This window comes from Tachypleus tridentatus, chromosome 5 (assembly GCF_004210375.1).
Source record: "Tachypleus tridentatus isolate NWPU-2018 chromosome 5, ASM421037v1, whole genome shotgun sequence".
Lineage (NCBI taxonomy): Eukaryota > Metazoa > Arthropoda > Merostomata > Xiphosura > Limulidae > Tachypleus > Tachypleus tridentatus.
In genome coordinates, this window is record NC_134829.1 from 14,677,008 (window position 1) to 14,689,906 (window position 12,899).

The 12,899-nt window shown below is 30.0% G+C and overlaps 1 protein-coding gene across 3 annotated transcripts in view; it reads left to right on the forward strand.

Annotated features, from left to right (window-relative positions):
* The window catches only part of LOC143250580 (uncharacterized), a 92,450-nt gene that overhangs the window by 20,053 nt on the left and 59,498 nt on the right, over positions 1–12,899 (forward strand). For all 3 annotated transcript variants that reach the window (XM_076501362.1, XM_076501363.1, XM_076501361.1), the window contains exons 4-5: positions 3,248–4,845; positions 6,782–6,899. In XM_076501362.1, coding sequence (XP_076357477.1) covers positions 3,248–4,845; positions 6,782–6,899 — 1,716 coding nt within the window. The remainder of the gene's footprint in view (positions 1–3,247; positions 4,846–6,781; positions 6,900–12,899) is intronic.

The following is a 12,899-nucleotide window of genomic DNA, read 5'->3' on the forward strand; positions in this document are numbered from 1 at the left end:
CTGTGCCTGGGCCTGTAATTTTAATTCTGAGTTAGATGGTTTATCTTATATAGACGTCTTTTATATGTTGGATTCTTGGATTGATCAATCAGCTTCTTTTATTGTTATCCTTTGTCCTGCTCATGGATCAGAGGGTACAAGATTCCCTCTGGTTTCATGGACTTGAGATGAAGATGGTATGATCATATTTCATAACCTCACCAGATGATTGAGTTTTGGGTTGTAGTTGGCTTGTTTGCAGTATGATCCTCTTTCCTACCTTCACATGGATGTTGTTTCCCAGCGGCTTAGGTTTTAGAAGTAGTTGGCTTGCTATGTACTGTCCATCAAGCTCTAGCCACTCTCCTCCTAGGGCATCTCCTTTCTAATCTTACCCACTTTATGTTTTCTGGGATTAAATTTGTTACATGCCATGTGGTTCAGTTCCCTCTTCTTCCGTATTTCTTTCCCACTTGGATGTGATCCTCCATCTTTCTGGCCATATATGTGACACCATTCCAAAATGGTGGAGAGTATGCCTGGTCTGCAACATATTATTTTTGAATCTGAAGTTCATCTGCTCTTTGGAAGTGCCCTTTATGATAAGCCAACATAGAATCACTAATCAAGACAAATTGTAGTGACTTAAATTACTTTACAAAGCTCTTTATAAAATGGGATTCCACTTAGGTTATTTTGCACACAAAAAAAAAAAAGCTAGTTTAGTAAAATGAGATTTAACTTTTGAAAACTGTGTTGATAAGCTAAAATGGATTTTTTTTTCAGGTAATTCTGAAAACTTTTTCGGTATATTAAAAGGAATTTCACTTTACATAATTCTTAAAGTAATACTGATATGTTAAAATGGAAGCATCAAGGCTAGTGATTAATTAACATTGTACAAATAGGTGGCAGCATTAATCAAGAAAGGTTTATTATAGGTGCACCACTGATTTTGGCAACATTGCCCAACCAGCAGAGGTCACATTAGTAATAATTCAGCAATATACCTCTGATCCACTAATTAAATTCCTCCTGTGTCTCTAAAGCACCATGGACTGCTATAAACTTAAATGGAACAAATATCAAATGTGAATTTTAAATTGTTAATGAAATTCTTTAATACAGGTATAAATAATACAGGTTTATTAGTACAGTGTAAATGAAAAAGATTTATTAATTACTATACTTACAAAGAATGTTGCAGTAGTACCACATCCAAAGCGACAAATTTTAGAATTTTACTGGAATTTTAGAGCTAACCACAAAGGTCTGGAAGTTGAGGGCTCTCAGGATTACCATCTGTTTCATCATGTCATTAGCTGTTGTTCAGTCATGAAGGTACGTTACTCTTGCCCACTGATTATTTCATCTGTCAACCCAATTATCCAGAGTAAGTCTTTCAGCTATACCTGTTTTATCTTCATCACTTTCATTGTTTTTATAAGGATTCAGAATGATATACATAATTTCATAGTCAAAATAGTGATGAACAACAGGTGTTTCTTTGTCAACATTCATCCACTTGGTCAGACTTTCTTCATTAAGCCTACTTGCTATACCCTTTGCAGCAGGCCCCATTAAGCATTTAGCATACTCAGGCAATTCATGAACAACTTCTTTCTCCTCTGATACATTAAATTCTGTAATGTTAGTAAGTTGCCCATCCCAAAAGAGTGTGTTCCATATGCAATGCCATCTACATTTATACAGCTGCCCAGTGAACTAGTCTGGTGGTTGAAGGAGCTTCTTGTAATATTTTTTGGATTAAAGGAAGTGCTGGATCATCAGTTGCCAGAAAGATGGTGGTGTGCCTGTATCTGTTGGAAATATGCTTACAGAGCAAGAAAATGTTAACATTAATAAACTTTTCTACTTTTGTAAATTATGTAAGAATACAGTGATTGAGCAATATATAAAGTTACATTTCATGTTAAATGAAGTAGCTGTTATTATAGATTTTCTTTTGTATGAGATTAACCCTACTGATACAGGTCTTCCTGTGGTCACAGGTCAAAGGCTTACATTCCAAATTTTAATGAACTACTATTTTATCAATGAATATAAATAAGTTTAGTATTAACTTGTAGATTATAATTCAAATTTTACTATTATACATTAGTAATAACAATTTTTCAAACCCAGATACAGCTTTACTACTAAGCCTGAAAATCTGTGGAATTTTGTGGTGTTTATATAGTAATTTATAATTTTTTGTAATTTTAAAATGTATATATAAAAAACTTTATTGTTTTACATTCTCCATGCAAAATTTGGTAAGGTTTAGCAAATTATGGCAAACTGCAAATGGGTACAAAGTTTATAACTAGGAGAGATAATTGTTTTTTATATTTCTCTATTTACTGTTCTACATTTTAAGAAAAATAATTGAAATTTGAGAATTCATTTGTAAAGGGTAATAATTTATATTCTTGTATGTTATAATCAAAATGTGACTATTTTGTGCAATAGTGGATCTACCAGAAGACAGTCAAGACAAGTCACTTTGTAAAGGCAGTTTTAGTACAACTGTATATGGTAACATGAGTGCATGTGTGCTTTCATTCAGTTTTTGTAATGTTAGTCAGACACTGTTGAAAGGTCAATAAAAAACAAAAAAAAAGTTTATATATGTAAAATGTTATAAGATTTTAGGTATTTATACTAAATATTTGTGGTTTATTTTATAATTTATAGTGATTCTAGAACGAAAAAGCATAACTTATATCTATATCTTATTTTTCTATGATTGTTACAATGTCATTAGAATCAAGCAAACAAATGAAAAGATAAATAATGAAAGTAGCAAATGAAATATAGTTTTTTCTAAAAAAATATGTAAATTATATGGAGGATATTAGGAAGTTATGGAAATTTTGTGTGTGAAATTTGACAACTTTATGATGCATATAAGTGTTTTTAATCTTGTAATTCAAATTAATTCATATTGGATAGTCAATATCACAAAATAAAAAAATGCATGAATAAATAATTAATTACAAAATCTGGTATTTTGTGCATGAATGAATACCCTTTAATATTCACTGATAATCTGCAAATTATGTGCAGGTACATGTATATTTTGAAAAGTTACAGTTTAACTGCTTTAGGATTACTTTTGGAAGTATGGGCTGGATGGAATTTATTCACCTGTATTAAGATTTTAAAAGAAGATATAAAAACTTAAAACTGATACCCTTTTTTGTTTTTTTTCTTTATATTGATTATTTTTAGTAATGTCAGCTATATTGTTGGTTTTATTTTCTAGCTCATTTGGTGCACAAAGAAGACAGGTTGTTTCCAAAGAGCAAGTCTTTGTCTCTAGATGCATGTGAAACTTTTCACTCTATGTCACCTGGAAAATATTCTGTTTCCATGCAAACCCCTGTGTCTTTGTTGCAGGAAACTAGTTATTCCTTATGCGTTCCTCAAAAACAGCATTCAACTGTATTGAATGATAAAAAAACAGTATTAAACCAAGAAATGAAATCTATAAAATGCAAAAATGTTTTACCAATACTGACTTCCAAATGTAACACTTCACCAAAGAATTCCTACAGTTCAAAATATTCTTCTTCAGTGAACTTGAATAAAACATATACTTCATCTCAGAGTATAAGTACTTTAGTTTCTTTGAAATTATTTGATTCTACAGAAACAAATAGAAAAATAAATTATAATAGCATACCATTAAATTCATCTGTATTATTGACAAATTCTGAGGTTAAATGTGATGCTTCACCATTGAACTCATCAGAAACTGCAAACATTTCTGAGGTGAAATGTGACACTATACCAGTAAACTCATCTGAACCTGTATCAACAAATTATAGCGTGAAATGGGACACTGTACCAGTAAACTCATTCAAAGCTGCATCATCAAATTCTAGTGTGAAATGTGATACTATACCAATAAACTCATCTGAAGCTAAGTCAACAAATCTTAGTGTGAAATGTGACACTATACCAGTAAACTCATCTGAAGCTGCATCAACAAACTCTAGTGTGGAATGTGACACTACACCAGTAAACTTATCTGAAGCTGTATCAACAAATTCTAGTGTGAAATGTGACACTGTACCAGTAAACTCATCTGAAGCTGAATCAACAAATCCTAGTGTGAAATGTGACACTATACCACTAAACTCATCTGAAGCTAAATCAACAAATCTTAGTGTGAAATGTGACACTATACCAGTAAACTCATCTGAAGCTGCATCAACAAATTCTAGTGTGAAATGTGACACTATACCAGTAAACTCATCTGAAGCTGCATCAACAAATTTTAGTGTGAAATGCGACACTACACCAGTGAAGTCATCTAAAGCTGAATTTAAAAAATTTGGAGTGAAATGTGACACTACACCATCAAACTCATCTAAAACTGCATTAACAAATTCTGAAGTGAGTTGTGACAATATGTCATTGAATATATCTGAACCTGCATCACAAAATGCTAGAATGAAATGTGATGCTACATCATTAAACATTTCTGAAGCTGACCCAACAAATTTTGCAGTTACTTGTTTATCACTATTCAACTTCTCTGACACTACAAAAGTATATTCTCTAGAAAACTGTAACATTACTCAAAGAAACATAACTGAAGCTGGATCTGTAAATGATGTAGTGGATTGTAACAAAATACCATCAAGTGTTAATTATATACGAACACGTCCATTGATAGTGAAATGTGTTGCTGCTTCAAACTCTCCCAGGATTCCAGAAAGAAAAGCAGACGTGAAAGAAGACTTAGCATTGACTTCTCTGAAAATCCAGAAACCTTTGGTTGTTTTGTCTCTTGATTCAACAAGACCACCAAGTAGTTGCAAGGATCAACTATATAAAACTGGAAATGAACTTAAGGTGAGCACTGTTTATAAGGTAAACAAAAAAATAATTTCTCTATTCTTACAAGTTATTAAATTGGTTACTTTGTGGTGTAGAGTTAGGTCTAACTCCAGATGTAATATTTATGCTGCCCATAACCATAATTTAAATCTACAAAATACTTTAAAAATACTTATCATCAGCAAGAGTTGTCACTGTGAAGTAAATGCTGGTCTGGTGTACTAAAAGGTTTAGAAACAAGTAGTCCAATTTATTTATTTGTATTTTATTGAAATAAATAAATAATGAAAAAAAATATGCATTTGTTTTTCAGGAAATATGTGTTCACATATTTGCCTGTAATTATGGTATAAAGACAAAAAAACCAGTGTACTTAGACTGAATGAAAAGAAGGTTGTTTTGATATACATCTTTACTTTACTTGACAAGTATATTACAACCTAAATTACTATAAAAGTGTTCATACTAGGGATGAAGTTATGGGGTCCCCTTATGGAAAGTTATTTAACTCAAAAGTTAATGCATTCTTCAGTTTGTTCTGATCCAGATTTCTCTGTCATTTTTCAGGTTTTTATTGAAGAAAAACTGCTTAATTTACCTTCAGTTATTTTTTCAGAATTAGTTAAATCTAAAGGTGAAACTATGTGTATTGTATAGTTAGTTGCATATGTGAATATTTATGAATTACCAAAATATTTTTCCCTTAATCTTTTAAAACCTTAGTTATGATTCAGAATTTTTACTTTTCTTACCATTATTTTCTAGAAGTCCTAAAAGTTATAACATTTTAAACATTGCACTTAGAATTTTTTTAATATGAATTGTTCTTTTCATTCACTAACTTGTTTTTTTCAATCAGTTTATGAGATATATAACATGTGCTCTGGGGTTTATTTCTTTGACAAGAATATTCCTCATTTTAATTTACTCAATTTAAGATTTTATAATAAATCAAATTTTTTTTTTATTATATCAAGGACCATGGTAATATCAAACCTACAAAGACAAAAGTTGTAAATATAATTTGACAGATTAGCTAGACTGTGAATTTATGTTTTTGACACCTCAAGGGGTCTTGATATTCCCCACCACTGACATGCACACCTTGTCCAGTTATGGTACAGAACCACTAATTGAGAGTTTCCTCAACATTTGAATCCTTGCCTTCTCACTTTTGTTTTTGAGAATTTCTGTCTTCTCCTCCTTCGTGTAAGATACATTCATTTTGCAATTTATCTTGCTGCTTTATTACCCTTGCCAATGTAGATTTTGGCACTTCAGTTATCTCAGTCAGCTGGGGTTGACTTGTGGTAGACAGTTGTCTTTTAATTTGGTCCAGAATAACAATTTTATCAGCAAGTGTCAAATCTCTTCATGGCATCTTTGTAGGGGTGTGAAATTTTACACAAATGATACAGAAATGATTATATGCTTCATAAATAATCATGACCAATCCATTCAGCAGACACTGCCAGACTAGAAGCAAAATATAGTAGTGGTAGTGATGACCACACCAATGAGTAAGTCAATGAAAACTCGGTTATGACCCACAGGTCACTTTACAGTACAGCATGCCATTATACTGGCTCAATTAAATGGTGGCCCAATTAACTGGAATCTACTATAATCTTAATGAACATTTATTTTATAAAATTTTACAAAAACATACACAATGAACATATTATTTAATAAAAAATTATTTTATAAGGTTGTTAAATTTGTTGTATATATAGTTGTAATATAACAACACTTGTGAACATAGTAAATATCATCAGCTATTTAGTAAAAGATAAGGTGAGTGAAAACATAATAAAATTAATATATTAGAGTTGATAATTAATAAATGTATTGGAATTATGCACCTGGAAAGAGAGTTATTTTGTTGTTGCTATACTGATTTCAAGATGGAAAACTCACACTATTATAAATGTAAATGTGAATATTTTTGTAGGATCCAGATTTGATAACAGGATCTGATGAAGATGATGGAGATTGTCTGGAAGGCTTACAAGATGATTTGAGTTGTTACTCATATTCTAGTTATTCTCACAGAAGAGTCCCATTGGAAGGTAATAACACATTTTTCAATGCTTCCAGTAAAATTCTTAAATAAGAAAATAACTTAAGTAATTAAAAAAATTATAATTTTCATATAAAGGAAACTTATTTTGTGCAGTAATGATATTTTCATGATAAAAATGTGACACAATATGCAGTTTTTTTCCAGAACTTAGTAATAATGTACATTGTAGACATTGATTAATTAAATTATTTGTTATATTGTTGTTTTACACAACATTATTTCAGACTTATAAAAAAATCTATTTGAAGTGGTTGTTTGCACTTGCACTTTGGATAATTTTTCTACAAGATTGTTTTTACATGAAGTATAAAAACTCTTTTTATCTTAAAAGTTTTTGCATTTCATGTTTATAATTTCTAGAGCCTTATAAATGAATATCAAAAGTTTCTTCAAGATAAGATATATATTTTCCATTTCCACAAGTATATCAATATCTATTTATTATCATAAACTTACAGTGCAATGAAATTTTTAAAAAAGTAACAAATGGAAATATGTATATATTTTTCAATTCCTCACAGAAATCCACTATAATAGACAATATTTTCACGTGTAATTTCTAGTCTTTATCTTTTCACTTATAGTTTATTTTTAAGTTTCCTTTCAAGTTCTTTGGCTATTATAATATATGCTTATGTCACTTGATACCCACAGGACTTTGTGAGGGTATTTCAACAAACTTTCCAAAGAGATGCATTTTTGAAACAAGACAGTGCTCATACATGCCATCTTGTTTATAATTTTTCACAATCCAGCCAAGTGTTGATAAGCTAAACTTATAAAAAGCATTAAACCATTCAAATATGATTTTTAAAACATGCATAGTTAGCTAGAATATAAAAGTAAAATTTAAATACAATTTAACTGTCTTTCTAATTATAGTATAGTTTGGTAAGAAACAACTGTAAGTGCTGTATTCAGTTGTGACACAACAGCCTGAATGGCAGTTACATGTACACTATGAGGAAAACTGATGCCAATTTTAAATTAACTATTAGTAGAGAGTAGAGTAAACTGTAATGAATATATACACTTGTGTCAACCAACTACATGTTATCATAAATTTCAAGGCAAGGTATAGAAAGTGGGTGTGGCAATCATCCATATTTGGAAAATATATTTTTCTTTCCCAGTGAATACAGTGGTAGGACTTTGATACGTCACATAGATCACACTCATGTACATTACCAGCTGATATGGCTAAGAGTGAACAACTGATAAAGTTGATATGCTTCAAAGTTGTCAGATAATATGATATAAAAACTGCAGTTTAAGTATTTTTTGAAAGGTTTCTTTTAGAACAAAATAATTACAACTAAGATAACATAAAAGTTAAAATTGTAACATACATTGTAATGCTAATTTCACAGTCATATATTGATAGTACAGTGGCTTAATTAACTTGTGAATGTGAAGCAATACCATATGCAGAAAGGATTTAAAAATGGTGTTGTGGGCATAGGGTCAGAAATATGATTTACCACCATTATTTCCATCCTAGGTTGTGAAGTACCTTGTACAGTTCTAATGTACAAATAAGATTATATCCTAAACTTAAAAGTTCATTATTAGAAATAGTTATTATTTACAATTAGAAAATATATTTGATATCAAACTGAACTTGTACTTTCTGTTTCCTCTGCATGAATAAGGATGTAACCTTTCTCAGACTTTCATAAACTTGAGGTTTGACAAGTGTGTGTTAGTTGTGGTTTTAAACCACCTTTTTATTAAAACTTTTTCCATTGAATAACTAAATATAGTGTAAAGGCTACTAAACAGGAAGTTATAAATATTTTCAGTGGTACACACTAAATATTAAAATTCAAATTAGAACATAGAAGTTAAAATCTGTTCTTATATACTTTTTTAGACTTTTTTCAAGCAATGTACATAATTTTTACACACTAAATAATAAAATAAAAATTAGAACACAGAAGTTAAAACTATATTGTTAGTGTTATCGACCTATACTTTTTCTTAGACTTTTTTCAAGTAATGTACATAGTTTTTACACACTAAATAATAAAATAAAAATTAGAACACAGAAGTTAAAACTATATTGTTAGTGTTATCGACCTATACTTTTTTAGACTTTTTTCAAGCAATGTGCATAATTTTTACACACTAAATAATAAAATAAAAATTAGAACACAGAAGTTAAAACTATATTGTTAGTGTTATCGACCTATACTTTTTCTTAGACTTTTCTCAAGCAATGTACATAGTTTTTTAGTGTCAAACACTGCATCAATTCATTAAAATCAATCCAAACAAACATCGCAGGTTAACCTTAACCCTTTTCATATGGTTCATGGGTCAAAGGTTATGTCATTGCATTTGTTGACTTGTATTCAAGATTTTATTGAAGTACTCTTTTATGAACTTACATCCTTCAGTTTATTATCAAACTGTAAATTATAATTTCATTTTTCATATTATAAAATATTCAGTTTCTTAATTTAAAAGTAAATACAAAACAAACACACCTAAACATCTGTTTTTGTCATGTGGTATGTTGAATGTAGCACTGGTTCAAATTAAATGTTTATGATATCTAACTTACAAAGTATAAACTCAAATTGCTGATATTGACAAGCTAGAATACAAAATAAAAACCTTTTATCTTTTCTATGTACTGAGCTGTCACTACATTTAGTAAATCAAACACAGTTGCCCTTCTTCAACTCGTTCAATCTTTGGAAATGATCCGTTATGTATACCTTTTTCTGTATATGACATGTTAATAACCAATCAGAAGGTCAGAATATCCTCCTAATGGTTTTCTCAGCCAGTTTCTAATATAAGGGGGTCCTCTCTTTCTCTCAAGACAAACCTTCTAGCTGATAAGTTGAGTTTTTAGTTTCTTCAGGATTTTATATTTCTTTAGATTCAAATGCAGATTAGTTACTGAATTTGGTAAATTATACTGGAATTCTGTGGTATCAGTGAAGTTATTTATTATTTTTGATTATTCATATATATAAAACCTAAAAAAATTTCATTTTCCATTCTTCATGGGCAAAATTTCTTAAGGCTTAGCAAGCTAAGACAAGCAATAACAAACACAAAGGTTGTAACTAGTAATTATAACTGTGTGCTTTATTTCTTTATTAACTGTTCTGTGTCTGAAGAAAAAATAAGTTTTAGAACCTTTGTAAATAGCAATAATCAATGTATGTATACAATTTTTAATATTTTACTAAATACTAGTCCACTAAAACACACCCATGACAGGTCACTTTGTGAAAACTGAAGGTCAGTTTTATGTTATTGGATACAGTAACATGAGTGCACATGCACTGTGTTATTAAAACTTTTGTATTGTTAGCCAGGAATGGCTGAAAGATTATAATAAAATTAATAAATATATAATGTTATGAGCTTTAAACTAATTAGTCTAAACATCTGTTTTTGTTTTATAATCTGTAGGTATTCTGGAGTGAAAAAGGCCTAATGTATATTCATTTTCTAATTTTATTTAGTGGTTACTGGATCTGTAAAACTGACTGAACCCATACAGAAATTTGTTAGTGAAAATAAAGTTTTTTCTTGAGAAACGTTTGATACAACTATCTGAATATTGAGGATTTTGCATGTGAAATTTGAAACGTTTCTGGTGCACTAAAGTATTTTTAATCTTAAAATGAAAATTACTTTCTATGTTGGATAAGCAACATGCAAAAACATAAAATGCATGAGAAAAACATTGTTTAACAAACCTTAAGACTTAATAAAAAGAAATCTGATATTTTGTATATGAATACCTTATAATGTTTACTGAGGATTATGAGGTGGCATTGTACCTCCAGAACAATAGGTTCTGCACTGGAACCAAAATTGTCAGATGCTAGATTGTGTTCACCAATAGTTAAAACGTTTTACTTATACTATGTTGTTGTTGGGCTTAGTATTCTTATACAGTAGATGTCTGTGACTTGTTGGTGACAAATTCAATGACAAATGAACAGCATGCGCTCTACTTGTTTTCAAAATAATGTATATATATTTAGAACCAGTTAAATGTAAAACAGATTCCTTAAACTATAGAAATCATTTACATATCATAAACACTATATATATAATTCTGCCCTTGTCAAAAGTACACTTAAGACTGTTCAATTGACAATCCAAAATCCCTTCTTCAATTTCTGTTGCACTAGTATTCCACGTATAATTCTCTTACAATTATAACATGAGTTACCACAGTCATATACTGCTTTTTTAGTAATAATCTGGTTCATTTACTTCAGATATTGTCTGTTCCCTTCATCAAAGTGCACACAGACCAGTTTAGTTACTTTAGCACTTGCTTTGATGGAACAAACTATACTTTATCTCTTTTATAACAATTAGTTTTCTTATAAATTTTTAATTAGTAGGCTTATATTAACCATCAGACCTTTCACTCCTACTGCAGATAATTTTACATTTAACTTTTCATGGACAAACATCTGTTTCTCGTGACTTTACTCTTTTGTCTGATCTGTATTTCCTCTTGCCTCACACTGTATATGTTTATCACTTAATTTTCTGCACATCAGTGTCAGTGCATTATATGTGACATTTGATTGTCCAAACATCAATGGATCATAAATTAATTTCCAATAATCATCTGCTTCTCACTCTCTTGTTATAAAAAAACAACTAACTAATATATTAACTGACAAAATAAATTAATTAATACTACCTACAATAAATAATAAATTTCACACCAAGCTTTCCTTGAATGTGACTTCTGCTATTGGTTTTCTCCTGTTTCTGCTCGTGTTGCACTGTTTATATGTTTATTATTTAATCATCTGCCAAATGTTTAGAAATCTATATTCTTGTTGTTGGTGTTTGACACATGACACTCAATAGTCTCAATATCAATGAATTATGAACATTACTTCCAATAAGCATTTACTGTTAACTATCATATTTTAAGAAATAATACTAAACAATTATAAAATATTAACTCACAAAGTAAATTGTCAAAATAATGAAGGCTTATTCTTCTTGATACTATATATAGTAATAGTATTTAGCAGGTAGGTTAAATAATATGGGTGTTGTTGTTGGGCTTAATATTCTTCTACAGTAGATGTCTGTGACTTGTTGGCAGTAAATTAAAAAGTACATGAACAACACTTCACTTTTTAAAATAATATATATATATTTATTAGTGAAAATTAATACATTTTGATAAAGTTGAGTAAACAAAATCACAAAGAAAGACTGCATTAAAAACAGCAAATCCAAACCTCTGGCTAATTATAACAAGAAAAAGCAAAAATTAACAAAAAAATGCTGTACTAATTGAAAAGCTCCCAGGTTCAAATTATAAGGTGAGATTATAAAATGTACTTCAGGTTTTGGAGGTGACTGCAAGTGGGTCCTACTTCTGCTATAACACACTATAATTCTCTTGTCAAAAGTCTGCTTGGGCTTAATAAATTGCTTTGGAATTTCAGTTGACAAGTTAAACTATTTTTTTTCTCTTTTACTATCTCCAAACTGTTTGAGCATAGTTCTGTTGTTTGATCTGGTTACCATGGTTATATCCTTTACTTCTGAAGTTATCTGCTCTTTTTGCATGTTTAGACCTACTTTTGATAAATTATAATTATTTTCAAAGTCCACACAGGTAGGTTTTCTATTACTTTACAACTCTCTTTGAAATAAACAATTTTTCTTACCTCTTTCAACACCATTAGTCTCACTTTATCTGAATTGTGAAGCCTTCCTTCTCTGTCTGAACATCTCATTTAAGTAACTTTGTTTTTTGTCTGCTTGTTATATATCCTTGAGAGATACGAATTTCATGCAATGTTTTATAACCTCTACATCAGTTAGTTGTAAACCCAACATGTAACTCTTATATGTCGAACATTTTCAGGGTTACGTGTATCAATAGTGACTGACGTATGTCAATGCCAGAAGATTAACATGTTCCTTTGTTTGCATCAACCTACGTGAGGTGAATGACCTAGTGTCCCTGGAA